This window comes from Perca flavescens, chromosome 12 (genome assembly GCF_004354835.1).
Source record: "Perca flavescens isolate YP-PL-M2 chromosome 12, PFLA_1.0, whole genome shotgun sequence".
NCBI lineage: Eukaryota > Metazoa > Chordata > Actinopteri > Perciformes > Percidae > Perca > Perca flavescens.
The window spans coordinates 34,315,713-34,343,199 of NC_041342.1; the positions used below are offsets into that span (position 1 = coordinate 34,315,713).

The 27,487-nt window shown below is 43.0% G+C and overlaps 1 protein-coding gene across 3 annotated transcripts in view; it reads left to right on the forward strand.

The window, feature by feature from the left end:
* Positions 1-411: 411 nt before the first annotated feature.
* smg7 (SMG7 nonsense mediated mRNA decay factor) overlaps positions 412-27,487 on the forward strand; it is a 38,446-nt gene continuing 11,370 nt past the window's right edge. For 2 of the 3 annotated variants that reach the window (XM_028592970.1, XM_028592973.1), the window contains exons 1-17: positions 412-618; positions 2,178-2,209; positions 3,365-3,482; positions 4,113-4,245; positions 4,632-4,803; positions 5,914-5,985; positions 6,205-6,355; positions 9,155-9,290; positions 10,108-10,270; positions 12,590-12,749; positions 14,130-14,200; positions 15,434-15,494; positions 16,922-17,041; positions 19,912-20,338; positions 21,347-21,488; positions 23,696-24,081; positions 25,443-25,793. In XM_028592970.1, the coding sequence (XP_028448771.1) occupies positions 593-618; positions 2,178-2,209; positions 3,365-3,482; positions 4,113-4,245; positions 4,632-4,803; positions 5,914-5,985; positions 6,205-6,355; positions 9,155-9,290; positions 10,108-10,270; positions 12,590-12,749; positions 14,130-14,200; positions 15,434-15,494; positions 16,922-17,041; positions 19,912-20,338; positions 21,347-21,488; positions 23,696-24,081; positions 25,443-25,793 (2,721 nt within the window). In that variant the 5' untranslated portion in view covers positions 412-592. The remainder of the gene's footprint in view (positions 619-2,177; positions 2,210-3,364; positions 3,483-4,112; positions 4,246-4,631; positions 4,804-5,913; positions 5,986-6,204; positions 6,356-9,154; positions 9,291-10,107; positions 10,271-12,589; positions 12,750-14,129; positions 14,201-15,433; positions 15,495-16,921; positions 17,042-19,911; positions 20,339-21,346; positions 21,489-23,695; positions 24,082-25,442; positions 25,794-27,487) is intronic. The other variant, XM_028592972.1, reaches the window with a different exon arrangement.

Consider the following 27,487-nt stretch of genomic DNA (forward strand, 5'->3'; position numbering starts at 1 on the left):
TAAACATTTAAAAGAATACATATATAGAAGCAAACGAAGCAATACAAAAGGAGAGATAAAAAATTACACACATATATATATATATACAGTGTGTATATATATATATATATATATATATATATATATATATATATATATATATATATACATATATATATATATATATATACATACATACATACACAATATAAACAAAACAAAAAAAAATGTACAAGAAGACATCAATTTAGTCAGAGGTTTCAGGGAAAAAAAGCTCTACAGTATCTACAATTTTAATACTTTTTTTGTTATCCAACTTTTAAAATGTTGACCCAGAAAAAACTGAAAAAGTTGCGTAGTCGACGGAAAGACAACACAAGGGTTAAAAAAATGGGTCTAATTTGACCGGAGGACAACAAGAGGGTTAAAAAGTAAAAAATAGAAAGCACCAAACGAGAGTAACGAGAGTAACGTGAGTAACTGTAACTCGTTACTCGGTACATCCCCTCAGTCTCACGGCCCTGTGTGGGTCAGACAGGAACAAGATGGCGCCGGGAGGAGCGTTAGCTTCTGGACCAGTCGTTGTCTGAGAGACTGGTGCTGATCCGGCAGGATGAACCTCTGCGCGCAGTACTTACGGTAGGCTCGGTTCTGCTGGCTCCTCCGCCGCGTCACGCAGCGGTACAGGACCGTTGGTCAGAAACGGACATTTTAAACCCCAACGGCTGAATTGTTTTGTTCGGATGCTAACGCTAATGCTATCACCCAGCCCCTTTGCTAACCGTTGGCGCTAGCTAGCTTCATATATCAACAAACAATCGATACTGCCGCCCACCGCCATTTTATGACATTTAATCAAATATATATCCTGTTTTATTGAAGTTGTTGGCGTTGTAGATGGATTTAATGTTTGTATTCCGCCGCTGGGGGGGAATTTAAAAGCCAAAGAGAGGTGTGTTACTCGGTGTGTTATTGCTAGTTAGCTTTAGCTTGCTAGCGTCTTTCTGCCGTGTGTCAGGTTAGCTTTAGCGAGCCGTTTCTGTAACATATCAAATGGGATTTGGGTTCATTAACAGCGGCCACTTTCATCTGTCACAGCCCATTCGGCTGCGTGTTTTAACTGGTTTGTGATTTCAATGTGGAGACGGTTGGTCAGCAGCGGGCTGCTAGCTCGGATCCAGGGATTAGTCTGAGCCCGATGTCAGCAGCACATTTGATACGAGCTGTTAAATGTTTTAATGAGGCGGATGGACAAGTGACGTCGTTGTCAGGTCACCGCCTCTGTTAGCTCGGTTAGTCATCTGTGTACTGTGAAAAAATATGAAGTGTGTTGCTAATGTTATTGTCAAGTGTCTGTGTGTGGCTGTCTCTCTCTCTGTGTCTCTGACTGTGACTCTGTGTGTGTGTGTGTGTGTCTGTGTGTGTGTGTGGCTGTCTCTCTCTCTGTGTCTCTGACTGTGTGTGTGTCTGACTGTGACTCTGTGTGTGTGTGTGTGGCTGTCTCTCTCTCTGTGTCTCTGACTGTGTGTGTGTCTGACTGTGACTCTGTGTGTGTGCGTCTCTAATTCTGTGTGTTTGTGTGTGATTCTGTGTATGTGTCTCTGACTCTGTGTGTGTGGCTGTCTCTCTCTGTGTCTCTGACTGTGTGTGTGAGGGTGTGTGTGTGTCTGACTGACTCTGTGTGTGTCTCTCTGATTCTTTGTGTTTGTGTGTGTGTGTGTGTGTGATTCTGTGTATGTGTCTCTGACTCTGTGTGTGTGTCTCTGACTCTGTGTGTGTGTCTCTGACTCTGTGTGTGTGGCTGTCTCTCTCTCTGTGTCTCTGACTGTGGGTGTGTGTGTCTGACTCTGTGTGTGTGTTTCTCTGACTGTGTGTGTGTGTGTGTGTGTGTGTCTGTGTCACTAACTCTGTGTGTGTGTTTATCTGACTCTGTTTCTGTGTCTCTAACTCTGTGTGTGTGTTTCTCTGACTCTGTGTGTGTGTGTGTGTGTGTGTGTGTGTGTGTGTGTGTGTGTGTGTGTGTGTGTGTGTCTCTAACTCTGTGTGTGTGTGTGTCTCTGACTCTCTGTGTGTGTGTGTGTGTGTGTGTGTGTGTGTGTGTGTGTGTGTGTGTGTGTGTGTGTGTGTGTGTGTGTGTGTGTGTGTGTGTGTGTTGGACCCATCTAACCTCCTCATCCTCTCTGTTTACATCCGAGCAGACAGGCAGAGGCCCTGAAGGCGGACATGACAGGTAGGTTTCCTCCATCAACTCAAACATCTTCCTCAAAAACCCAAATGCATCAGTATCTGTTTGTTTTCATTTATTTTAGAGATCTTTAGAGTATTGCCAACGATTACCAGAATCCGTTCAATTCTGATTCACGTGGTTCCATTTCGATTACATTTCTGATTCAAAATCAATTACCAGGGTTGGGACGCTATCGTTTTGTCCCGATTCAATTCTTCCACGATGTCTAATTCCAGCGTGTTGAATGTGAATATTGTTCTAGTTTCTTCTCTCCTCTGGGACAGGAAACTGAATATATTTGAGTGGTGGACAAAACAAGACATTTGAGGATGTTTATCTTGGGCTTTTTGGGAAACACTGATCCACATTTTTCACCATTTTCTCAAAGCAGGGATGCACTGAATCCAGGATTTGGATTTGGCCGAATATTGGGCTTTTTGACGGGGTTGGGTTTCTGCCGCACCTTACAATTTTTACCCACCGAACCCTACGCTTGCACTCGGCGCGCTACGCTGGTCACCGTAATGACGGTGCTGTTGATCACGGGAAGGTGTTTACGTAGGTGGAGCGTTCAATGCAGCAGGCTGTGAGAAAGTGGACATGGATCTGGTGAGCAGAACAAGTTGTTGTTTGGCAGTACTTTCAGTCAATAGAAGACCATTCAAGTCCAGCTACATGTTCAATCTGTTCAATGCTGATTGGTCTGGTGGTGGCGAGGACCCTAAACTATACACAACATCTGGTCTGAAACATCTGGAAGAATACGAGTTGTGCACGAAGGAATCTCCAGACAGCAGCCAGAATGCAGCAACTTCAGGTACAGCAAAGGAAGGACAGTCCCTGTTTACTTCATTCATGTGTTTACTGGGTTCATGGACTGAGGATGGGAGGAGGATTCGGTGTTCGGTTTCACCTTCGGCAGAATCTTAACCAGTGGATTCGGTATGCGGCCCAACCCCAAGAATCTGGATTCGGTGCATCCCTACTTTGAACATTTTAGAAACCAAACAACTAATCTATTCACCCAGAAAATAATCCACAATGAAAATAGTTAGTTGCAGCCGTAGTTGATTTAGTATAGTTTAATCCTAGAGCATATTTAAACACAGCTTAAGCTGACTATTGAGTCTCGTGTCCCTCTCTGTCTGTGTGCGTCAGATTCAAAGCTCGGGGCGGCAGAGGTGTGGACGTCCCGGCAGGCGCTGCAGGACCTGTACCAAAAGATGCTGGTGACCGATCTGGAGTACGCTCTTGACAAGAAGGTGGAGCAAGACCTGTAAGCTGCTCCTCCGTCTCTCTCTCACACACACACACACACACACTAAGACACACACACATTCATCCAAGACTTAGGTCAGCATGTTTAGCGGATTGGTTTAAGGGTCTTTCCTCAAGAAAATGTCATGTTTTCAATTAAAATAAAAAGCTAGAGCAGATCTTAAATGCATAATAGTCAAACAGCTTAAAGACAAAGCTTGCTAAAGAAGTCCAAATACAATCATTAGATCTGAGAAAAGTCTTATAGTTAGTTTGATGCTTTTTTTTGCATTTTTTTGTGCATTATTGCCACGTTTTACACTCATTCAGCTTAGGTGCTGCCAAAAGACTTATAATGGCAGGACAAACCCTGTATGTGCACTCTGTATGTACAGTTGAATGACAATAAAAGCTACCAAGTAGTAGGCAAATTGTGACCCTGCAAGAGGCCCAGTCTTTACATATTATGACAGATAACGTTAGTCTTTAACGTTAGATGTTACATGGTGTCCGACTAGTCTTTTTAAAAGTATTTTCAGAGTCTTCTAGTCTTGTATGGCAGGCGCAAGGATCCCTTTAACACACACGGACAGGAGTCAGCTGTCTCATGTTGGTGCTGATAGTGTGTTTCTGTTCTGTGCGCCTGCAGGTGGAATCATGCTTTTAAGAACCAGATCACCACGCTGCAGAGCCAGGCCAAGAACCGAGCCAACCCCAACCGCAGCGAGGTCCAGGCCAACCTGTCTCTGTTCCTGGAGGCAGCTAGTGGCTTCTATACACAGGTGAGATTTATTCACACTCATTCAGTCTATAATGTGGTAATAATAATAATAATATATGCAGTAGGGCTCTAACAACACATGTATTCGATTCGAAACGTTTCGGTACATGACGTTTCTGAAAGTTTTGGCAGTGCATGAGCTGTGTATAGATTGTTGTATGGATCGGGGGTTGTCGTTGTAAATGTGCCTGTTTTTATGTGTCTATATACCTGTCTTTATGTTATCTGTTGATTTATTTGTCATATATACCAAACTTCCCCCACAGGTCTCTGCCTGTCTGTCTGTCTGTCTGCCTGCCTGATCTAAGAGACCTCTGGGCTGAGTTCCTGTCAATACACATGTCATTTGTTCAGTCTGAAACGTAGCTCCTGCTCTGTTGTCTCCAGTTGTTGCAGGAGCTGTGCACCGTGTTCAACGTGGACCTGCCGTGCCGCGTCAAGTCGTCTCAGCTCGGCATCATCAGCAATAAGCAGAGCGTCAGCAGCGCCATCGTCACGCCGCAGCCCAGCTCCTGCTCCTACATCTGCCAGCACTGCCTCGTCCACCTCGGAGACATTGGTGAGAGAATCCTTTATTACATCTCGCTGTTTCACAGCCGACAAACCAGAGCAAATCAGGTCCGAAGTAGAGGGTGACACGGGAAGCAAATACTCGTGTCAAATCCCGATCACGTGGCTCCCTCACAAACATATTGTGGGTAGTAAGTGGTTCTCTTTTCTAAAACGAAATGCCTCCCAATCTTTGGGCGCACTCAGAAATATTGTCACCCTCTAGTCTGAAGACAAGGCATTGACCAATTATCAGGCTTGCCGCTTCAACATTTTACTTTTTTTCAGCATTTCTTTTTGACACTTTTATTTTAAAGTTTGACATTTTTTCCGATACTTTTTGACATTGTTTTAAGACTTTTTTTTTTTTTCCCCGACGTTGTTCCTCCTGTGGGTGGGATAAAATTGTATAGTGTCCAGTAAACATCCTTCGGGCAAGTCCCTTTTTTTTTTTAACTTTTTTTTTTATGCCCGATCAGTCAAGTGAAAGAAAACCTCAGCGTTGAATGCTGGTGTTTTAGTTTACTGATAACCGATAACGTTCATTATTAAACTAATTAAACTAACTTTACTTTGGCTCAGCTACAAGCTCTGTAAGCCGTCTGCAACACTTGCAATAAACTGTTAGTACCTTACAACTTCAGGAAGCTATTTTTGTCTTTATGTATTCATTTTTTTGACTGTTATGTTTAGAGTTTCAGCATATAAATACACTTAATTTTGACTAAAGGATTTACATTCTACTGTAAAGGCATATTGGTTCCAAATATCCATTATCAGTTTCATTAACTACTAATAATCGGTATCAATATTAGCCCGGAAAACCCACTATGGGTCGGTCCCTAATGAAGACATTTCTACACACGTGCTGTGGACTTCTGTTAAGTAATCATGCATGATTAATTGTGCATTTCCCAGAACATGACTACACTGTCTTTAGTAACACACACACACACACACACACACACACACACACACACACACACACACAGAGAAACACACACACACACACACACACACACACACACACACAGAGAGAAACACACACACACAAATCTGTTAAAAGACTGAAACTCCTACAGTGTCTGGTCCTCATGTGATCCATGTTTCTGTGTTCCAGCACGTTATCGTAACCAGACCAGCCAGGCAGAGTCGTACTACCGACACGCAGCTCAGCTGGTCCCATCCAACGGTGAGTCTGATGTCTGGAGACACTTCTCTTTACCTCTGTGTTTTAAACTAGGCTAGCACTTCAAGTCTCTGTGCTAACCTAGGCTAAAGGCTGTCTTAGGCTACATCCACACCACTTATTTCAAAATGAAAACGAACTCTGTCCTCAAAAAACGTATTAGCACTGTTTCAGAACACGACCAGCGCAAACCTATCCGTGTGTATGTGGTGTCTCTTGCAGGTCAGCCGTACAACCAGCTGGCCATCCTGGCCTCGTCTAAAGGAGACCACCTCACCACCATCTTCTACTACTGCCGCAGCATCGCTGTCAAGTTCCCCTTCCCAGCAGCCTCCACCAACCTGCAGAAAGCCCTGTCCAAGGCTCTGGAGAGGTAACACGCAGACTCTTTCTTTAAATGGTAACTTCTGTATCTTTCAACTTGGACCCTATTTTCCAACATGTTAGTGTCTAAGTGACATATGGGAACAACAATCTTTGAAATTAGTCAAGTTTTGAGCAAGAAACAAGCTGCAATGTAATGTTAACAGTCTAATGTTCCTCGTCAGTTAGCGTCCACTAAAAGTTCAGTTGTTGCCGCTGACTTAGATTGTTATTCTAAGTGTCTGACAACATTATGGAAAGGATCCCTACAGAGATAGACATTTTAGTTAAAGAGTAAGATCCTTTTAGTTTAACATCAAACAGCCCCGAAATCACCATCACCAAACTCCACCAGACTCCATGTAAATAATCAGGACTTTTAGCATGTATAGAGCCAGCATATCTCCACCAGACTCCATGTAAATAATCAGGACTTTTAGCGTGTATAGAGCCAGCATATCTCCACCAGACTCCATGTAAATAATCGGGACTTTTAGCATGTATAGAGCCAGCATATCTCCACCAGACTCCATGTAAATAATCAGGACTTTTAGCATGTATAGAGCCAGCATATCTCCACCAGACTCCATGTAAATAATCAGGACTTTTAGCGTGTATAGAGCCAGCATATCTCCACCAGACTCCATGTAAATAATCAGGACTTTTAGCATCGTAAAACACATTTCATTCAAAGTTGACAGAAACTAAATAAAACTACCAAAAGTCGTCTTGGTTCATCTTTCCACTGTTCCAACAATCACCACTCTGGTTTGGTTGAAATAAACCCTTAATTCACCCATTTACATGTGGAAATATGCTGGCTCTATACACGCTAAAAGTCCTGATTATTTACATGGAGTCTGGTGGAGATATGCTGTCTCTATACACGCTAAAAGTCCTGATTATTTACATGGAGTCTGGTGGAGATATGCTGGCTCTATACACTCTAAAAGTCCTGATTATTTACATGGAGTCTGGTGGAGATATGCTGGCTCTATACACGCTAAAAGTCCTGATTATTTACATGGAGTCTGATGGAGATATGCTGGCTCTATACACGCTAAAAGTCCTGATTATTTACATGGAGTCTGGTGGAGATATGCTGGCTCTATACACACTAAAAGTCCTGATTATTTACATGGAGTCTGGTGGAGTTTGGTGATTGTGATTTCGGGGCTGTTTCATGTTAAACTAAAAGGATCTTACTCTTTAACTAAAAGGCCTATCTGTGTAGGGATCCTTTCCATAATGTTGTCAGTAGGGCTGGGTATCGTTCAGAATCTTTCGATCCGATGCCAATTTCGATACCTCAGTTTCGATACCGATTCCTAACGATACTTTTTTTTGATACCATACGTTTTAAAATCCATTTCAACATCAACAAAAATACATTAAACACAAAGCTTTTATTTATCACCTTAATTGTGAATCAAAACAGTTATCAAAATTAAAAAATTCTGGTAAAACTGTTCACTCAGAGTAACATTAATAAAAGTGCCTTGCCTTGCAAGCTCAGCCTGTCAGTCAGTCATCAGGGCAGAGAAACCACCGTTGTGTGGCTGCTTGTAAGAGGAGGTTTAACGTCAACAGCACCGCTACCGCTTTCGGCTCGCCATTAATATCACCTCGCAGCAAACGCTGTCTGCGGGAAGTTTAAAAAAAAAACTGTAACCATACTTGAAACCAACCGTGACTCTCTGTGACTTCAACAAAACTGCAGTTTACTCCGTCCGCACCTCTCGCTGTGTGTGTGTGTGTGTGTGTGTGTGTGTGTGTGTGTGTGTGTGTGTGTGTGTGTGTGTGTGTGTGTGTGTGTGTGTGTGTGTGTGTGTGTGTGTGTGTGTGTGTGTGTGTGTGTGTGTGTGTGTGTGTGTGTGTGTGTGTGTGTGTGTGTTTGTCGGAGCTCCCCTCTCTGTCAATATGCAGAGAGGACAGATAAGCTTACGCGTTCAGACGCTTTTGGAACCGAAATTTGGCACCGAAAGATAAAGAATTTTTCGATACTTGTAGGATTGGAGTATTTTTTTTCGATACCATAAAAGTATCGCCGTTCGGTACCCAGCCCTAGTTGTCAGACACTTGGAATAATAATCTGAGTCTGTCAGCGGCAACAACAGAACCTTTAGTGGACTCTGAATGACGCTGAACATTAGTCCTGTAGGGTTACATTACAGCCTGGTTTACGGCTTCCAGTTACAGCGTTATCTCAATATTGGACCAACTTCAAAGATTCTTGTACCCATCTGTCACTTAGACACAAATACATGAGAAAATTGGGTCCAGGTTGGGGGAAAAAACAATGAAATTACTAGGGCTGTCCTCGACTAAAGAAGTTCTTAGTCGACTAACCCTTATAGGATTTTGTCGACTAATCGATTAGTTGATTTAATTGACAGAGCTGTGAGCTTTGAGAGGTGGTTAAGACTAGAAAAGCACAATATAAATGTAGTTAATTAACCATCTGTAAATCTGAGTTTCTCCACAATAAATCCTGCAAAAGCACCACTTTAAATCTTGTGTTTACCATAAATGTGCTCAGAAGTTTCTTGGAAATAAGTAATTAAGCATGAATAAGCAATAAAAAATGACTAATCGACTAAAGAAATCTTAGTAGACTGAGACCAAAACGACCGATTAGTCGACTAATCGACTAAGAGGTGGCAGCCCTAGAAATTACCCTTTTGAAAATCCGGTTAAAATCAGAGAAAACAGATTTGAGTTAAACTTTGTCCCCTCTGAGATGAGATGAAGGCTTGTTAGCCCTCTGAGATGTTTTAAAATCCTTCGTCATCCCTGTGTGTTTCTGCAGCCGCGATGAGGTGAAAACCAAGTGGAGCGTGTCAGATTTCATCAGGGCCTTCATCAAGTTTCACGGTCACGTCTACCTGAGCAAGAGTCTGGACAAACTGGACACTCTGAGGGAGAAACTAGAGGAGCAGTTTCAGGTAAAACACAAAGACAATCTACTGGCTTTCATTTCCTCAATTCTGCCTCCTGGTGTTTTCCAGCATGCAGTGTGATATGAAACTAAAGAGATTTTGTGTGTGTGTGTGTGTGTGTGTGTGTGTGTGTGTGTGTGTGTGTGTGTCTGTCTCTGTGTGTGTGTGTCTGTCTCTGTGTGTGTGTGTCTGTCTCTGTGTGTGTGTGTGTGTCTGTGTCTGTCTCTGTCTCTGTGTGTGTGTGTGTCTGTCTCTGTGTGTCTCTGTGTGTGTGTCTGTGTGTGTGTCTGTCTGTCTGTCTGTGTGTGTGTGTGTCTGTCTGTCTGTGTCTGTGTGTGTCTCTGTGTGTGTGTGTGTCTCTGTATGTATGTGTGTGTCTGTGTGTCTCTGTATCTGTGTGTGTGTGTGTGTCTGTCTCTGTGTGTCTATGTCTTTCTCTGTGTGTGTGTGTGTGTGTGGTTCTGTCTCTGTCTGTCTGTGTGTGTGTGTGTCTGTGTGTCTGTCTCTGTGTGTGTGTCTGTCTCTGTGTGTGTGTCTGTTTCTGTGTGTCTGTGTGTCTGTGTATATGTGTGTGTGTGTGTGTGTGTGTCTGTCTCTGTGTGTGTGTGTGTGTGTGTGTGTGTGTCTGTCTCTGTGTGTCTATGTCTTTCTCTGTGTGTGTGTGTGTGTGTGTGGTTCTGTCTCTGTGTGTCTGTCTCTGTGTGTGTGTCTGTCTCTGTGTGTGTGTCTGTCTCTGTTTCTGTGTGTGTCTCTGTGTGTGTGTCTGTCTCTGTGTGTGTGTCTGTCTCTGTGTCTCTGTGTGTCTGTGTGTATGTGTGTGCAGAGGCTGATCCTACAGAAAGCCTTCAGCTCCCAGCAGCTGGTCCACATCACAGTCATCAACCTGTTTGAGCTGCACCACCTCCGAGACCTGACAGCTGACGGAGGCGAGCAGAGCTACAGCAGCGAGCAGCAGATCAGCTGGTTCCAGCTGCTCGGTCTCTTCAGTAAGACACACACACACACACACACACACACACACACACACACACACACACACACACACACACACACACACACACACACACACACACACACACACACACACACACACACGACCAGTGTTGTAAAGTAACAAAGTACAAAGACATAGTTACTGTCAGACTTTGAATTTGATGTTTTAAGAAGGTGTGGAGACCCCGAATATTACGCTTTACTATAAGGAAGCCACAATAAAGTTCATTATCAAAGTTTTTCTTTACTTTTACTTCTAATAATTAAGGACATTTAATATAAAAATTACTTTTGATACTCAAGTACAATATATATATATATATATATATATATATATATATATATATATATATATATATATATATATATATATATAAGGGCTGTCAATCGATTAAAAAGAATTAACTAATTAATCGCACAATTTGCTGTAGTTAATCGTGATTAATCGCTTTTTTAAATTGAGACTGAAGCTTATAATAATGGATATTTAAATGCTAAATCATAGCAAATATGAAGAAAAAACCAAACAAGGAAAGGTTCTGCTAAGTTCAGAATGTTTAATATCTTTCAGAACAACAGCAGCAACAATTTGGCTTATTTAGTCCTGCTGAAGGCTGCTGAAACGACTAGAAACTGTCTGACTTGAGAGCAGATTGTTGTCCCCGTCCCCGGCTGCTGTCGCCTGCTCTCGTCTGCTTTACAGGCGAGGAGCAGTTCATCTCCAACGAGCCGAGAGTTCAGTTCATCTCCAACGAGCCGAGAGTTCGGTTCATCTCCAACGAGCCGAGAGTTCGGTTCATCTCCAACGAGCCGAGAGTTCGGTTCATCTCCAACGAGCCGAGAGTTCGGTTCATCTCCAACGAGCCGAGAGTTCGGTTCATCTCCAACGAGCCGAGAGTTCGGTTCATCTCCAACGAGCCGAGAGTTCGGTTCATCTCCAACGAGCCGAGTTCGGTTCGCCTCCAACGAGCCGAGAGTTCGGTTCGTCTCCAACGAGCCGAGTTCGGTTCGCCTCCAACGAGCCGAGAGTTCAGTTCGCTCCAACGAGCCGAGAGTTCGGTTCATCTCCAACGAGCCGAGAGTTCGGTTCATCTCCAACGAGCCGAGAGTTCGGTTCATCTCCAACGAGCCGAGAGTTCCGTTCGTCTCCAACGAGCCGAGAGTTCGGTTCCTCTCCAACGAGCCGAGAGTTCGGTTCATCTCCAACGAGCCGAGAGTTCGGTTCGTCTCCAACGAGCCGAGAGTTCGGTTCGTCTCCAACGAGCCGAGAGTTCGGTTCATCTCCAACGAGCCGAGAGTTCGTTTCATCTCCAACGAGCCGAGAGTTCGGTTCATCTCCAACGAGCCGAGAGTTCGGTTCATCTCCAACGAGCCGAGAGTTCGGTTCATCTCCAACGAGCCGAGAGTTCGGTTCATCTCCAACGAGCCGAGAGTTCAGTTCATCTCCAACGAGCCGAGAGTTCAGTCGCCGGCAGGGCAGTCGGGACTCACCCGGAAATGGCGAGCGGAGTGAGGTTTCTCTCAAAATCTGACGAAACTGACCTTTGTTGATCTGAAATGAAGACCGATTCAGCAACTGCGCGGCCTATTTCTCGCTTAAAATGTTTCCAGAAACATGTTTCGGTGAACTATTTTAGTACAATATGAGATCGTATTCTGAACGGCCGCCATGACAGTCTGGCTCTCAATATCCGGAGAAAACAAACCCATGTGACGCGTTCGTCCAATCAGCTGCCGGTTTTCATTACTTGGGCAACAATACAGAGTAGCGCCGCCTGCTGTTATGGAGACGTATTACGTTTCTCAGCCGCCACATGAAGTAAACAAACACAGCTGCGTTAATTTCGTTAATTTTTTTTAACGAGTTAAATATTAAAAAATGAACGCAAAAATTAATGCGTTAATTTTGACAGCCCTAATATATATATATATTTATATTCTTTAAGACTTTTACTCAAGTCATTTTCTGGTAAGATACTTTACTTTAAGTATTGCTGTCAAGTACTTTATCCAAGACTGCTGCCTGATAGGTTGGATATTGCAGCATACATGTTTCAAATGTATTTCATATCTTGTATGTAAGGTACTACACGTTCTTAGGAGTGTGCACACATGGTCATCTTCCTTTCTAGGAGAGTAACCTTGGCATATACATTTGGTGCATGTCAACTGTTCTCCCTTTCATCAAAGTTTGTTTTTTTGTGTGAATAAAGCTGCATTAATCTGAACTCATTGTACTCAGATATTTCCCCGTGTATCACTGCCGACTTGTGGTTGGTTATTGACTGTGTTTGACCTCCTGTCCCCTCCAGTGTCCTTCCTGGGAGTAATGTGCAGCCGCGCTCTATTCAACAAGAGCCGCGGCGAGGAGATCATGGGCGAGTGTCCTCTGCCGGCCATCAAAGTCTCTCTGGACTGGCTCAAACTGAGACCCAGCGTCTTCCACGAGGCTGCAGTCCATCAGCGGCAGCAGTAAGTCCTCTGTCTCCCAGGGCTGCACAATAAGAGGAGAACATCAAATTCTGATTATTAGGACTGATATTGCGGTTGGAGGGTGTTTACAATCCATTTTATTGATCCGTGCAATAAAATATTAATATTTTTTACCAATAAATGTCCAGCCTAACTCCCGTCAGTCACTAAAATATATAGGAAAATATAAATAAATTTAAAATATAATATAAATAAATTTTAAATTTATTTATATATAAATATAAATTCTATATCAGAACTATGACAAAAGAACTTTGAAAAAAGTGACAAATGTTGGAAAATGCTACAAAAACATTTATTTTTATAAACGCGGAAAAAAGTGACAAAAAAACATCGCCAAAGGTGACAAAAACGTATTAAGTGAAAATTGGAAAGAAATAAAAAAATATATCGGAAAAAGCGACAAAAACTTTATTAAAAAATTGGAATAAAATCAACTAAAAAACTGGAATCAAAACATCAAAGTGTAGGAAAAGAACAACAAAAAGTTGACATTTCGACCCAGAAAAACACAAAGTTGCAGATTGACGAGAAGACAACACAAGGGTTAAATTCGGGCTGCACATCATCAAGAAATTATCTAATTGTGATTGTTTTGACTGATGCTGCGTTTGTGATATGATTCACGATATTGGAGGGAATGATAAAATGAATTCCAAACCTATTTACTTAGAACATTCTGTTATTTATTTAGAATATTTGACACTAAAGAAATTAAACGCAAATACAAATAAAACCCCTCCCTCTCTCCTCTCAAACCCGTCCCTACAACCTATTACATTTAATAATTATTAATTTCTTACTCACTCTTTTCTTGTATTTGTATATTATTGTTTTTTAGCTTGTTTTATTTTCATCATGACATTTCGTTTTTAACTGCTCTTTCATGTTTCATGCAAAGAATTTTGAATTGCCTTGTTGCTGAAAGGTGCTGTAGAAATAAAGTTTCCTTGCCTTACAACCTCAGCCTGTCAGTCAGTCCCCAGGGCAGAGAAACTACCGTGTGCGTGCATGTGCTGAGAGGACAGATAAGCTTGCCCTTAATTGTTTCAGGTACCGAAATTTGATACCGTTTGATTTAAAGTGAATCGGTCCTCGGTAGTACCGATGTAATTCGGTCGGTACAGAGTTCGGTACCCAACCCTAACCACAACACTTACTTTAGAACGGTTTGATACATAATTTGCCTGTAACAAATACCTGCAATTTGGATATTGCACTTTGTCCATATTGATTTCGATAAATTGCCATGACTTGTGCAGCCCTACTACCCTGAACTCTGGATCTCCAGGGTACAGGCCTACTGTCTTTCTGTTTAAATGCTGGGCTGTTTGTGTAACTCCTCTTCCTGTCTCTCAGTGTCTGGCCCTGGCTCGTCTCCATCCTCAACAGCTTCCAGCCCAAAGAGGACGACGTGTCCTGTTCCTCAGGTAGGAATTCTTTATTTAGATCAGTGATCGATAGTTCGGGTCCCAGTCCTCTTCGGGTTACAGTCAGATTTTACAACAACAAGTACGGGAACGACTATTCAGTCTGTTGTTTAGTTTTGGATTTAGCCATCCCTTCAGAATAAAAGCTGCTGTTCCTGTGAACGAAGGGCTGCAGTTACTGGGGATGTTCATGGTTGATTAATGTGTGGGTTATTCTCGGGATGAGTGGGTGAGTTGTTTAGTCTCTAAAATTAAGTGAAACTTGAGAGATGTCAGCTTGTTAAATGTGAATATTTTTCTAGTTTATTCTCTCCTCTGTGATAGTAAACTAAATATCTTTGAGTTGTGGAAAAAAACAAGACATTTTCTGACATTTTAGAGACCAAATACAACTAATCCGTTCATCCAGATAAATAATCCACAGGTCAATTCCCCCTTTTGAAAATAATCATTAGTTGCCTGCCATCATGGTTTAGTTATCTCCAGTTTAAAAAGTTAGACTTTTAAATTGTTATAAAGACGTAGACACAAACACACACACACACACACACACACCCTTCTATCTTATCCCTAATCCTAAAACCAAGTCTTAACCCTCAAACTGCCCTTTTAAAGTTGTGGGGTCCAGCATTTTGGCCCCACAAAGCTGTCGAGACCCCACAAGCATACTGGACTCACGGTTTTTGTACCCCATTAATATAGTTAAACAAGAATACACACACACACACACACACACACACACACACACACACACACACACACACACACACACACACACACACACACACAGGTTTTTGGCACTATCTTTATGGGGACCTGTCAGTGACATAATGCATTCCCTAGCCCCTTACCCTAACCTTAACCCTTACCCTAACCTTAACCATCACAACTAAATGCCTAACCTTAACCCTTACCCTCACCCTAACCATAACCTAATTCTAACCCTAATCCTAAAACCAAGTCTTAACCCTCAAATAGCCCTTTAGAGTTATGGGGTCCAGCATTTTGGCCCCACAAAGCTGTCGGGACCCCATAAGCATACTGGACTCCCGTTTTTTGGACCCCACGAATATAGTTAAACAACAACACACAGACACGCACATTGAGTTATTGTGTCGCAGGTTTCAGAACCGTTGCACCCCTTGTGCTTGTAGAAGTATCCTGATAGTTTAGTCCTGTAATGTTTGCATGTCTGATGTGTTGAAGCTGAAGGTGTGTTTGTTTTATCCGCAGTGACGCCGCTGCCAGAGGAGTTTGAGTTGCAGGGTTTCTTGGCGCTCCGGCCGGCTCTGAGGTAATCCACTCATTCATTCAGGGTTGTGATGATGAACCGGTCCGAGTTTGCATCCAAATTCCACACTAACATGTTATTTAGTAGCTTAAACAGTATGTGAGATGTTTCAGTATGTCCGTAACAGGGGTTTTCCTGGCTCACAATGGGCCTCTGGGGGTGGACTTAGACTTAGAAAACTTTAATGTCTCCGAGAGGCAATTTGTTGTACAGTACAGGCATATTGACACATAATCCACAACACAAACATTTAACCAGACATCCACAGCGCTACCTATCCAACACATCAATAAATGGAATAGGAATAGGTGGGGGACTACACACAGTAAGCAGTAAGCATGATATTTCTGACAAGTTGAAACACAAAAATGTCTATTATGCTCGAGTAAATAAAAACCCCAATTAATATGTAGATAAATCACCGGGAGAGTCCGGTACTCTGGAGATAAAAGGAAGATTAGCGCTCTTATTGAACTTGATGTTCTGTCTCGTAAATAGCTTTTAAACACATTTATAGAGGATCTAATTTGCTGTCTTTGAACAAAACACAATGCACTTCAAAGTGCTGAACAGTGAGTGAAAAACAGCAGACACAAACTGGGATAAAAAAGACAAAAACTGGGACAAACGGGGATAAAAAAAAAAGACAAAAATGACAAACTTCGAAACAAACGGACAGCAACAAAGGCAGCTCAGATTGCTTCATTTAAACATTAGGTCGGCAGGGGTTACCATGGTTACGCGTCTCCAACGTGCAAGGATTCTCAGGGAAGCAACGTTGAAAGTTACAGCTCAGTGCGCCAAAAAAAACCACACTACTGTTGAAACACAGACAGACAGACAGACAGACAGACGCACACACAAACACAGACACAGACACACACACAGACACACACACACAGACACACACACACAGAGACAGACACACACACAGAGACAGACACAAACACACACACAGACAGACACAAACACACACACAGACAGACACAAACACACACACAGACAGACAGAGAAACGCACACATAAACACACACACCACACACACACACACACACACACACACACACACACACACACACACAGAAACAGACAGACACACAAACGCACACACAAACACGCACATATACACACACACACACACACACACAGACATGCACATATACACACACACACACGCACCACAGACAGACAGACAGACACACACACACAGACAGACAGAGACACAGACACAAACAGACAGACAGACGCATACATAAACACACACACACACACACACACACACACACACACACACACACACACACACACACACACACACACACACACACACTGACTGACACACGGAAGTGTGTTGAACGATAGTTTGCGTGTTGAGTCTGTAGAGGAGGAGATTTTGTTTCCCGTGTTCTGATGTTGTGTTGGCATTCCAGGTCTCTGGACTTCACTAAAGGGCACCAGGGAATCCTGGTGGACCGGGACGGCCTGCCGGTCCACACCCGGCACCAGAGACTCATCAGTCTGGGGAAATGGGTGGCCGACAACCAGCCGGGGTGAGTGTCTGTCTAGTGGTGTCTGTCTGTCTGTCTTTTGTGATTGTTGCTGGGCAAAAATCATTGATTATGCCTCTCTTTTTCTTAAAAAATGCGATGGAATATGCAGGATTTTTATGCGCTGAAATTGCGGGAATTTGCAAAAAAATGCAGTTTGATGAAAAAGAGAAAAATGGGACTTTTTTGCAACGACAATGCGGGGATTATGAAATCATGCAAGTAACCGCATATTTTGCACGGAAATAGGCAATTTATGCGGCAAAGTGCAGCGTATTTGAAAAAATGTGCCCCCCCTCGTATAAATATGCGGACTTTGGCTGATTATGCGTTGAATTATGTGATCACGTTTTTCTGGAGGGACTGGTCTCTCTGTGTCTGTCTGTCTGTCTGTCTGTCTGTAGTACAGGCCAAAAGTTTGGACACACCTTCTCATTCAATGTGTTTCCTTTTTATTTTCATGACTATTTACATTGTAGATTCTCACTGAAGGCATCAAAACTATGAATGAACACATATGGAATTATGTACTTAACAAAAAAGTGAAATAACTGAAAACATGTCTTATATTTTAGATTCTTCAAAGTAGCCACCCTTTGCTTTTTTATTAATAAGGGAAATAATTCCACTAATGAACCCTGACAAAGCACACCTGTGAAGGTAAAACCATTTCAGGTGACTACCTCATGAAGCTCATTGAGAGAACACCAAGGGTTTGCAGAGTTATCAAAAAAAGCAAAGGGTGGCTACTTTGAAGAATCTAAAATATAAGACATGTTTTCAGTTATTTCACACTTTTTTGTTAAGTACATAATTCCATATGTGTTCATTCATAGTTTGGATGCCTTCCGTGAGACTTTACAATGTAAATAATCATGAAAATAAAGAAACGCATTGAATGAGAAGGTGTGTCCAAACTTTTGGCCTGTACTGTATGTGTGCATGTATTGGTATGTCACTCAGACAGTTAAACAAAGACTGGGTATCGTCTGCTTTCTGTCCCCAGAGTCAGAACTAAACCGGGGAAGCAGCGTTCACTTTTTATGCTCCACATATCTGGAACAAACACTCAGAAAACTGCAGGTCAATCAAGGCTGAAGACCTTTCTTTTTGATGCTGCCTTTCTTTAAATAATTGTTCCTTTCTTAAGGCCTTTACACATCGGGTACTTTTTTTTTTCAGTGTGATTAATTCCCACGTCAATATATTTTTTCTAAATGTTTTTATCACAAGTACTTTCACTCAGAACGCAATTATTACATGGCAACGGGGATGAAAGAAGGGAGGCAAGGATGGAAAGAAAAGGGAAGGAATAAGGATGGAAACATGTGGGAAGGTTAAGGAAATGCAGAGAAGGAAGGAAGGCTGAAAGGATTCCCTTTATTGTCACAGAGGAGAGAAGAAACTCGAAAATATTCACGCTGACATCACACACGTTTCACTGTTTTTTCATAAAAAATGAGTCAAACTGTTCACCATCAACATCCCAACATCCCCAACCGGCCCGGTCAGACACCTCCTACCAAGAGTCTGGGTCTGCAGAGGTTTCTTCCTAAAAGGGAGCTTTTCCTAGCCACTGCTAATGCTTGCTCTTGGGAGAATTACTGGAATTGTTGGGGCTTTGTAAATTATAGAGTGTGGTCTAGACCTAATCTATCTATAAGTGTCTCGAGATAACTCTTGTTATGATTTGATACTATAAATAAATTGATTTGAAACTGATTAATCAATTATCTAAATGGTTGCTTTATGCCTCTTGGTTCCCATCCCTATCGGTAACTTATGATCGTGTTCGGCACCCAACCCTATTTTAATTTATTTATAATAGGACATTAAACAACATTTCTGTAAATGTGCCAGTGTTAGCCAGCCGGCTAATTTTGAACTGTAATCTTTTGGCAAAATGTTTTAAGACCAGAGCAACAGGAAACACCAAGACATTAGTAAAGGATAAATGTACAGAGAGAAGACAATAAGACACCATAAAGGCAAATCATCTTTTTGAGAAGCTATGCAGAGCAACAGGAAGCAGCGAGACATTAGTACAGTTACACATCAACAGTATCCACATTCAATACATGAAGCCCTGCACGCAACAAAACACAGCCAAGCAACACAGATTAGAGCCATGTTCCAGGCTATGCAGCAGCAGGGGCAGCAAAACCTGTCCTGTCCTGTTAGTAGTGTCCTAAGGAGTGTCCCGGGACAGTCGGACTAGAGCTGGGCGATATGGAAAGAAACCAATATCACGATATTGTTGACCAAATACCTCGATATCGATATTGCGGCGATATTGTAAAGTTGACAATTGGTGCTTACAAAAACATATTTACACAATGAGATTTTTGGTAATTAATCATCATTAATTGGTATATAATAACTAAGTGGGTAAAGGCAAATAATAGAAAAGTTAGAACAGTCTGGTAAATTAAAAAAAATTACATCACTTTACTGTAATCCAGCCATTAAAACCAGGGACAGATAACACTGTCCTATCACGATATTACGATATCCAAAATCTGAGACGATATCTAGTCTCATATCACGATATTGATATAAAATCCATATATTGCCCAGCCCTAAGTCAGACACTGTCCTGTGAATCCTATGACTGTCCCGGGACAGTCAGACACTGTCCTGTGACTCCCAGACACTGTCCTGTGAGTCCTATGACTGTCCCGGGACAGTCAGACACTGTCCTGTGACTCCCAGACACTGTCCTCCTGTGAGTCCCAGACACTGTCCTGTGAGTCCCATGACTGTCCCGGGACAGTCATGGGAGCCACTGTCCTGCCACTGCTTCTCCTATACAGAGCTGACTATAGCTGACTCTAACGAAGACAAACCCTCCGTCTCTTATCTCGGTTCTGCAGGCTGATCCAGTGCAGGCCGAGCGAAGACGGCCTCCTTGTCTTCGTCACCGACATTCCAGAGCAGGCCATCGAGGAGCCGCAGGAGAGGGAGCCTCCGGTGCTGCAGGAGTCGTCCAACGCCGAGCAGACGCCCAACGACAACGGCGGCAACTCGGGCCTGAAGTCGGTGCTGTCGGCGGGGAAGACGCAGAGCGCCTGGCCCGACGGCGGCGACCGGCCCGTCGTCACCTTCAAGGAGAACATCAAACCCAGGGAGCAGAGCCGCGAGCCCACGCGGAACCATCACCTGAAGGACAGCGGCAAGGAGCGCCGCGACTTCACCAAGGGCAACGGGGCTGCTGGGAAAGGAGAGCTGAAGAGGGACGCCAAGAGGAAGAGCGAGCTGAAAAAAGCCGGTCACGAGAAAACTCCCGACGCCGTGAAACAGGTAGACGTGCAAACATTAGGGGTTGGGGTAGAGCTGGGCAATTTGTTTGCCTAAAAAATCTGAAACTCGATTTACGATTCAAGGCGATTTCCCCCCCTTCCATTTAAAACAAAATAACTGCGAGCTGTAAATATATTTAAAAAAATATATATTTATCAGTGTTTCCTCTATGTTGATTTGACCGTGGCGGCCCCCCACAGCAACATTTCTGCCCCCCACGGTATCAGAAATAGGGCTGCATTGTTACAGTGCATGTCGGAGAACGTATGTATTTTAGCTGCATTATTTACATGCTGAAGTAGTTACACTGCATTAAGATAATGCCATTTGGACCTGCCCCCACTGCTAAAAAAAAATCCTAAAGGAAACACTGTTTATTGTATTAATTATATTTAATTAAAGTGCATCAACATAAACAAATTTGCAAAGGCAAAGTGTTATTTGACTATATAAATCACAACATGTAAATAGGAACATGTTGGCGTTATTTTGTCACTTATTGGGAGTAGTAGGCTAGATGGAGCCGGTTACCTCCAGGATCTGTGCTAAGCTAGGCTAGATGGAGCCGGTTACCTCCAGGATCTGTGCTAAGCTAGACTAGATGGAGCCGGTTACCTCCAGGATCTGTGCTAAGCTAGACTAGATGGAGCCGGTTACCTCCAGGATCTGGACTAAGCTAGGCTAGATGGAGCCGGTTACCTCCAGGATCTGGACTAAGCTAGGCTAGATGGAGCCGGTTACCTCCAGGATCTGTGCTAAGCTAGGCTAGCGGTGGGGGCATCAAACAGAGATACAACACGCACGGAGATAAGAAGGGTATGTATTGACTTATCTAACTCTGGGGGACACGCTGAATAAGACAAAGTCCCAATAAGTCGGCGTGTTCCTTTAATACTGGACCAGTTTCAAAGATTGTTGTTCCTGTCGGTGACTTGGACACAAAACATGGGGAAATAGAGTGAAGTTACCTTGTTGAAGCAGCCGGTGACGATGTTTTCTCTGGTTCAGGTGAAGGCGCAGACAGAGCTGAGGAAGACTCCGGTACCCGAGGCGAAGAAGACTCCTGTCACTCAGACTCAAACCACCGGCTCCTCCCAGTTGATCCCCATCCATCACCCAGGAGCCTTCCCACCGCTGCCCAGCAGACCTGGTACAAAATCAGAGCTTCACTCATTACTCACTTAATCCATTAGCTCATCTACAGGAAGTAATCGGCTACTAGAGTTGTTAAAAAAACATATTCCCTCTAAAAAACTTTTTATGCATTATGTTCATAAGAGGGTAAACCAAGACAGCGTGAGACATAACTTCTCGTAAAGTTACATATTAAAAGATCTACATACTAGGGCTGGGCGATGTGGAGAAAATCAAACATCACAATATTTTTAACCAAATACCTCGATATCGATACTGCAACGATATTGTAGTGTTGACTATTGGTGCTATCACAAAATATTTACACAATAACATTTTTGATAAATAATCATCAGTAATGTGGATATAATGACTGAGTGGGTAAAAGGCAAATAATAGAACTGCTACAACAGTCTGGTAAATTCATAAAATAACATCACTTTACTATAATGCAGCCTTTTAAAACCTGTAAAAGACACTTATGTCATATTACGATATCCAAAATCTAAGACGATATCTAGTCTCATATCACGATATCGATATATTGCCCGGCTCTACTACATACATTACACATTACAAAATAAACAAGTACAACAATGTCCAAATAACATACAACTTAATTTATAGCTTAACACTGGTTATAGTTAACCAATCGCCTCTGCCCCTCCCTTACCCCCCCCCCCTCACTGCCGCCTTCCTTGTCCACAGTCTCGTAACTTCCCGTCTGGATTGCTGTAACACTCTCCTCTTCGGCCTCTTTCACAAATCCCTCCATAAATTTCAACTGGTCCAGAATTCAGCTGCCCGCATCATAACTCGAACCCCCTCCATCCACCACATCACTGCAGTCCTCCAACAGCTCCACTGGCTCCCGGTCCAGTTCCGTATCCAATTCAAAGTCCTCCTGTTTACATTCAAGGCCCTCCCTCCACTCCCTCAGATCTAGAGATGGTCCGATACTGGTATCAGTATCGGCTCCGATTCAGCCTAAGACGCTGGTATCGGTATGGGGAAGTACTGGAGTTAATGCACCGATCCGATACCACGTAATAAAGCCCTAAAGAAAATCTACGTTAAAAGTAGTTTATTTATGTTTCCGTTACAACTGAGAATAAAAGAAAGTTCTGGGGCATTCATTGTTTGTGTTTGTTCATGTTTCACAAAGAGTTTAACCCGAGCCAGACCGACAACAAAGATAGAAATCATATCACATCCATACAGAGATAGTAGTATACAGCTGTTAAAACATGATGAAATATATGACACTCTGGTATCGGATCGGTACTCGGTATCAGCCGATAGGCAAGTTCAGGTATCGGAATTGGTATCGGGAAGCAAAAAATGGTATCGGACCATCTCTACTCAGATCCTTTTCTTACATACACCTGTCTGTCCCCTCTGCCCGTCTCACCACCATGAGGAGTAGAGCATTCAGTCGCTCTGCTCAACTTTACATTGATTCATTTCCCCATTTAAAATTGCAACCCAAAACACATTGGTTTAAAACTGCCTATTCCACTTGATGTCAATTGCTCTGCCTCTTTCTGTTGTTGTTATTGTTGTTGTATTCTTTATTATTACCGTACGTAATAATAAAGATTACGTAGGGATACATAAGACATTTAAAAACTTGCTGTTTTTAAATGTCTTATGTATCCCTGTACGGTGTCCTTGAGTTCCAAGAAAGGCGCCTTTTTAAATAAAATGTATTATTATAGTCCCCATAAATCCACCAACACAAAGAAAAAGGAAGGGGACTGACATCCAACAGAATTTCCAGCAGCACCTGAACTGTAAAATGTAGGCCTGTCCTCGACTAAAGAAGTTCTTAGTCCACTAACACTTATAGGATTTTGTCGACTAATCGATTAGTTGATTTAATTGACAGAGCTGTGAGCTTTGAGAGGTGGTTAAGACTAGAAAAGCACAATATAAATGTAGTTAATTAACCATCTGTAAAACTGAGTTTCTCCACAATTAATCCTGCAAAAGCACCACTTTAAATCTTGTGTTTACCATAAATGTGCTCAGAAGTTTCTTGGAAATGAGTAATTAAGCATGAATAAGCATAAAAAATGACTAACCGACTAAAGGAATCTTAGTCGACTAAGACCAAAACGACCGATTAGTCGACTAATCGACTAAGAGGTGGCAGCCCTAGTAGAATGAGACGTTGTGGATATAGCCTATGCTGTGTCTGACTCCTGTGTTGTTCCTCTGCAGGGTTCCCTCCCTCAGCCTACGTCATCCCTCCCCCGGTGGCGTTCCCGGGCCTTCAGGTCAACCCGGGCTTCACCTTCTCCACCGGAGTGTCCGTGTCTGGGCCTTTCCTGCAGCCGGGCGTCCACACGCAGGCCGGCACGCAGGCCGGCAAGCCGTCGCACATTCCCTACAGTCAGCAGCGGCCCTCTGGACCCGGACCGGGCCAGGGGCCGGGCCCCGGGCCCATGAACCAGGGCCCCTCCCAGGGCCAGCAGTCCCAGAGCTTACAGCAGTCGGTGCAGCTGCAGGTCCAGGCCATGAGCCAGCAGCAGCAGCAGTCTCCAACCAAACCGGGGCAGCAGGTCGGGATGGGGAAGAGTCCGCCACACCACCCGGGCCTGCAGCAGGTAAGTGTCTCTCTCAGTTCATTAAAGTCACGGTTTAATAATAGAGTAGATATTTATTGCCATTTGCACAGGTACAGACAGGGCTGTACAGGTGCATTGGAATGTTTGTGCGTTGCTCTTAGTGACAGTTTTACAAAACCAATATAAGAAAGTAGAGGTCGACAGATAGTGGATTTTACCAATACCATTAGCTTAGGTTGGGCCGTATTTGCCGATAACCGATTAATCGACCGATAGTATTTAGAATTGATACTGGATAAAAACAAACATGACACTCCAAGTAAAACTTTATTATAAAAATAAAAAACTGGCAGAAATGACCGAAAATGTGATGAATTATGGACATCAAGTGGATACATCTTGGATGTAACAGTTTGGATTTAATGCTCAACAACCCCGAAAAAAGGCACAAGTTCCAGGCTGGATAGAAAATCACCTGTAAAGCCTAGAAAGACCCTCTAGAGGGCACTGTTGTAATGCATTACAATAGTGCATGATGCCAGCAGACCCTTCTCAGCTCTCGCGTACTGTGTAATGAATGACGCACTTCTCAGCCGCTCCAAGGAAAAACTGTCGGTATGGATTTTTGCCGATAACGATAGTTCCACCAATCAACTATCGGTGCCGATTAATCGGCAATACCTATATATATATACCTATATAAGAAATGCAATGAAAAGATAAAGTAGAATAGCCATAACAGCTGTAAGATGAAGTTCAAACATACATTTTGTAAAAAACTGAAAGGGCTGCAAACTCCGCCCATACAGCTGACGTATTCATGTGGCGCTTCAGAGGAAAGGATCTCCTCAGTTCCTCTCTCCTCCTGTAAATTCCTTGCGTCTCTTCCGTTCCTCCTCAGTGGGAGGGACTAAGACGCGAGGAAGGGAGGCAAGTGGAGGAGTCAGGGATGCTGTTTAAGGGCCCTGAGCTGCAGCTAGAGACTCTCCAGAAGGGCAGTCCTTTATTCCTTCTGGAAGCCACGCCCACATGGCCAGGTACAGACGACCCTTTCAGCTCCACCTACCCGCCCACTTCCAGTACCTGCAGAACATGACAGGCAGGGACATTGGAAGGGCTCGGCACAGAAATCAGTCAGGCTAAAATTAACCCAACCTTGAATATCGGACCAAACTATTTAGATTTTATTACTGGAACCGGTCCATCCCTATCTCTGACACATGGGGAGATGCGTCCTTTTAGTTTTGTTTTTAGTCGAGCATTTGAAGACTGTAAAACTCTCTGGAAATGTCTGATGGTAACTGTACGTTTGTGTGTGTGTGTGTGTGTGTTTTTTTGTCTGTATGTTTGTGTCTTTCTGTCTGCGTCTGTCGGTCTGTCTGTCTGTCTTGGTGTCTCAGCAGTACATGCAGGTCCAGGACCAGCCGGCCCAGATGTGGAACCAGGCTCAGGCCACTCTGCAGAAGATTCCTCCTCAGATGCAGATGTCCATGAAGCAGCCTCAGCCTCAGCAGCAGCAGTTCTACATGGCGGCTCAGGATCCTCTCAAACTGTACGAGCACCAGCTGCAGTCCAACATGGACAAGAAGATCAAGTACCCCAACGTCAAGATGCAGGACTTCTACTGGGAGCCGTCGTACCGGATGGGCGAAGGCCTGGCGGTGATGGCCGACAGGATGAAGAGGCCGCCGCCGGGCGGCATGTGCCCGGAGCAGGACGGCCCCACCGGTCCCCGCGGACCCCCGTTTGAGGTGGGTAAAATGCAACAATCAGAGAAAACAAATTGGAATACTTTTGTGCTTCTCTTTTCTCAACTAGTTCTTAGGGCTGTGCTCGATTTTGAAGAAATTCTTAGTCGACAGGGTTCATACGTTTTGAAAAAACCTGGAAAAGTTTGAAAAATGCAAATTCCAGGGCCTGGAAAGGTTTTGGAAACATAAAAAGACCCAGACATTTTTGGAAAAGTCACGGAATTGTTTTTAACACAGCATAATATGTGTTTAATAAATGTATTTACACGTCGTATTAACCTCAGCGTTGTATTCAGGGAGAGATGCCGTGAATCCCTCTATGAACCACAGACGTTATCATTCATGTTGTAGTTAAACCTCTGAGGGTCAACTTTAACACAGATTTGTATTATTGTATAATGTCGACTGATATTTTCAGGAACACATGGTCATGGAAATTTGATGGAAAAGTATTGGTTAAAATGCGTATGAACCCTGAGTCAACTAACACTCATTCAGTTTTATCGACTAATCGATTAGTTGATTTAATCGACGGATCTGTAAATCTGAGTTTTTCCGCAAAGAGTCGTGCTAAAGCACCACTTTAATTCTTGTGTTTACCAGAGATGTGCTCGTACGTTTCTTGGAAATAAGTCATTCAGCATGAAAACAACATCCGACATGACTAATGGACTAAAGAGATATAAGTTGACTTAGACCAAAACCACCGATCAGTCGACTAATATATATATATATATATATATATATATATATATATATATATATATATATATATATATATATATATATATATATATATATATATATAAAAAAACAAAGTCTGAATATTTTAAAGTTGGCAGCTCTCAGGAGAAGGTGAAGGAGGAGCTTCTGTCTAGCTGATTTCTGTCTCTGTGCTTCTCTTTTCCTACTTGGTTGTATCTTCTCCTGGTTGTCTCGTTTCTGATTGTTTGTCAGCTTGAATTTTACGCCACATCCACACACATTTGGTTAAAAAAAAACTGAGGTGTAAGCCTCTGATACCGCCTAACATGCTGGAATCAGTATCGGCGAGTAGGCTATTCTTTGTACCGATCCGTTGCAGTAATTTAGCCCAGAAAAAAAACACAGGTCTTTCAATTCATTTTGAAGGGGGGTAGAAGCTCCACCCTGTGTCCTGCTGCGGTGGCCATTTATGTAACCGGAGATCAGACTTGTGGGTGTGTTTTGAGGCGCCGTAAGAGTCCCGTACAGGAAACATCACTAGGGATCGACCGATATGGATTTTTTTTTTTTGTGCCGATACCGATTTTTTTCCATCAGCCTTAGCCGATGACCAATACAGGCTGACTATTCTTTTGAGCCGATACTGCTTTTGCTCCCTCCCTGCCACACTGGATTTGTTTTCAGAATCTCCTCTGCCATTTCCTTAAAAATATTAAACAAAAACACAGATCAGTGTCACTTCTGCAATCATTTTACATTCATATCACCCAAATTATGTTTTTGACAGAAAACAGCAACTGAAATATAAAGTCTTACTTGTGCTACATTGGGGGGGGGGGTAAAGAACACCGATTTATACACTGAAGTTAATTAACGAACCTTCAGACTGGAGTCTGAGTAAAGTTTATTTTATTTTTAAAGATGCTCACAGATTTCTCTGCCTTGTTCAGACGACTTTCTCTGTCCGACTCTCTGCTGTCATGTTCAAC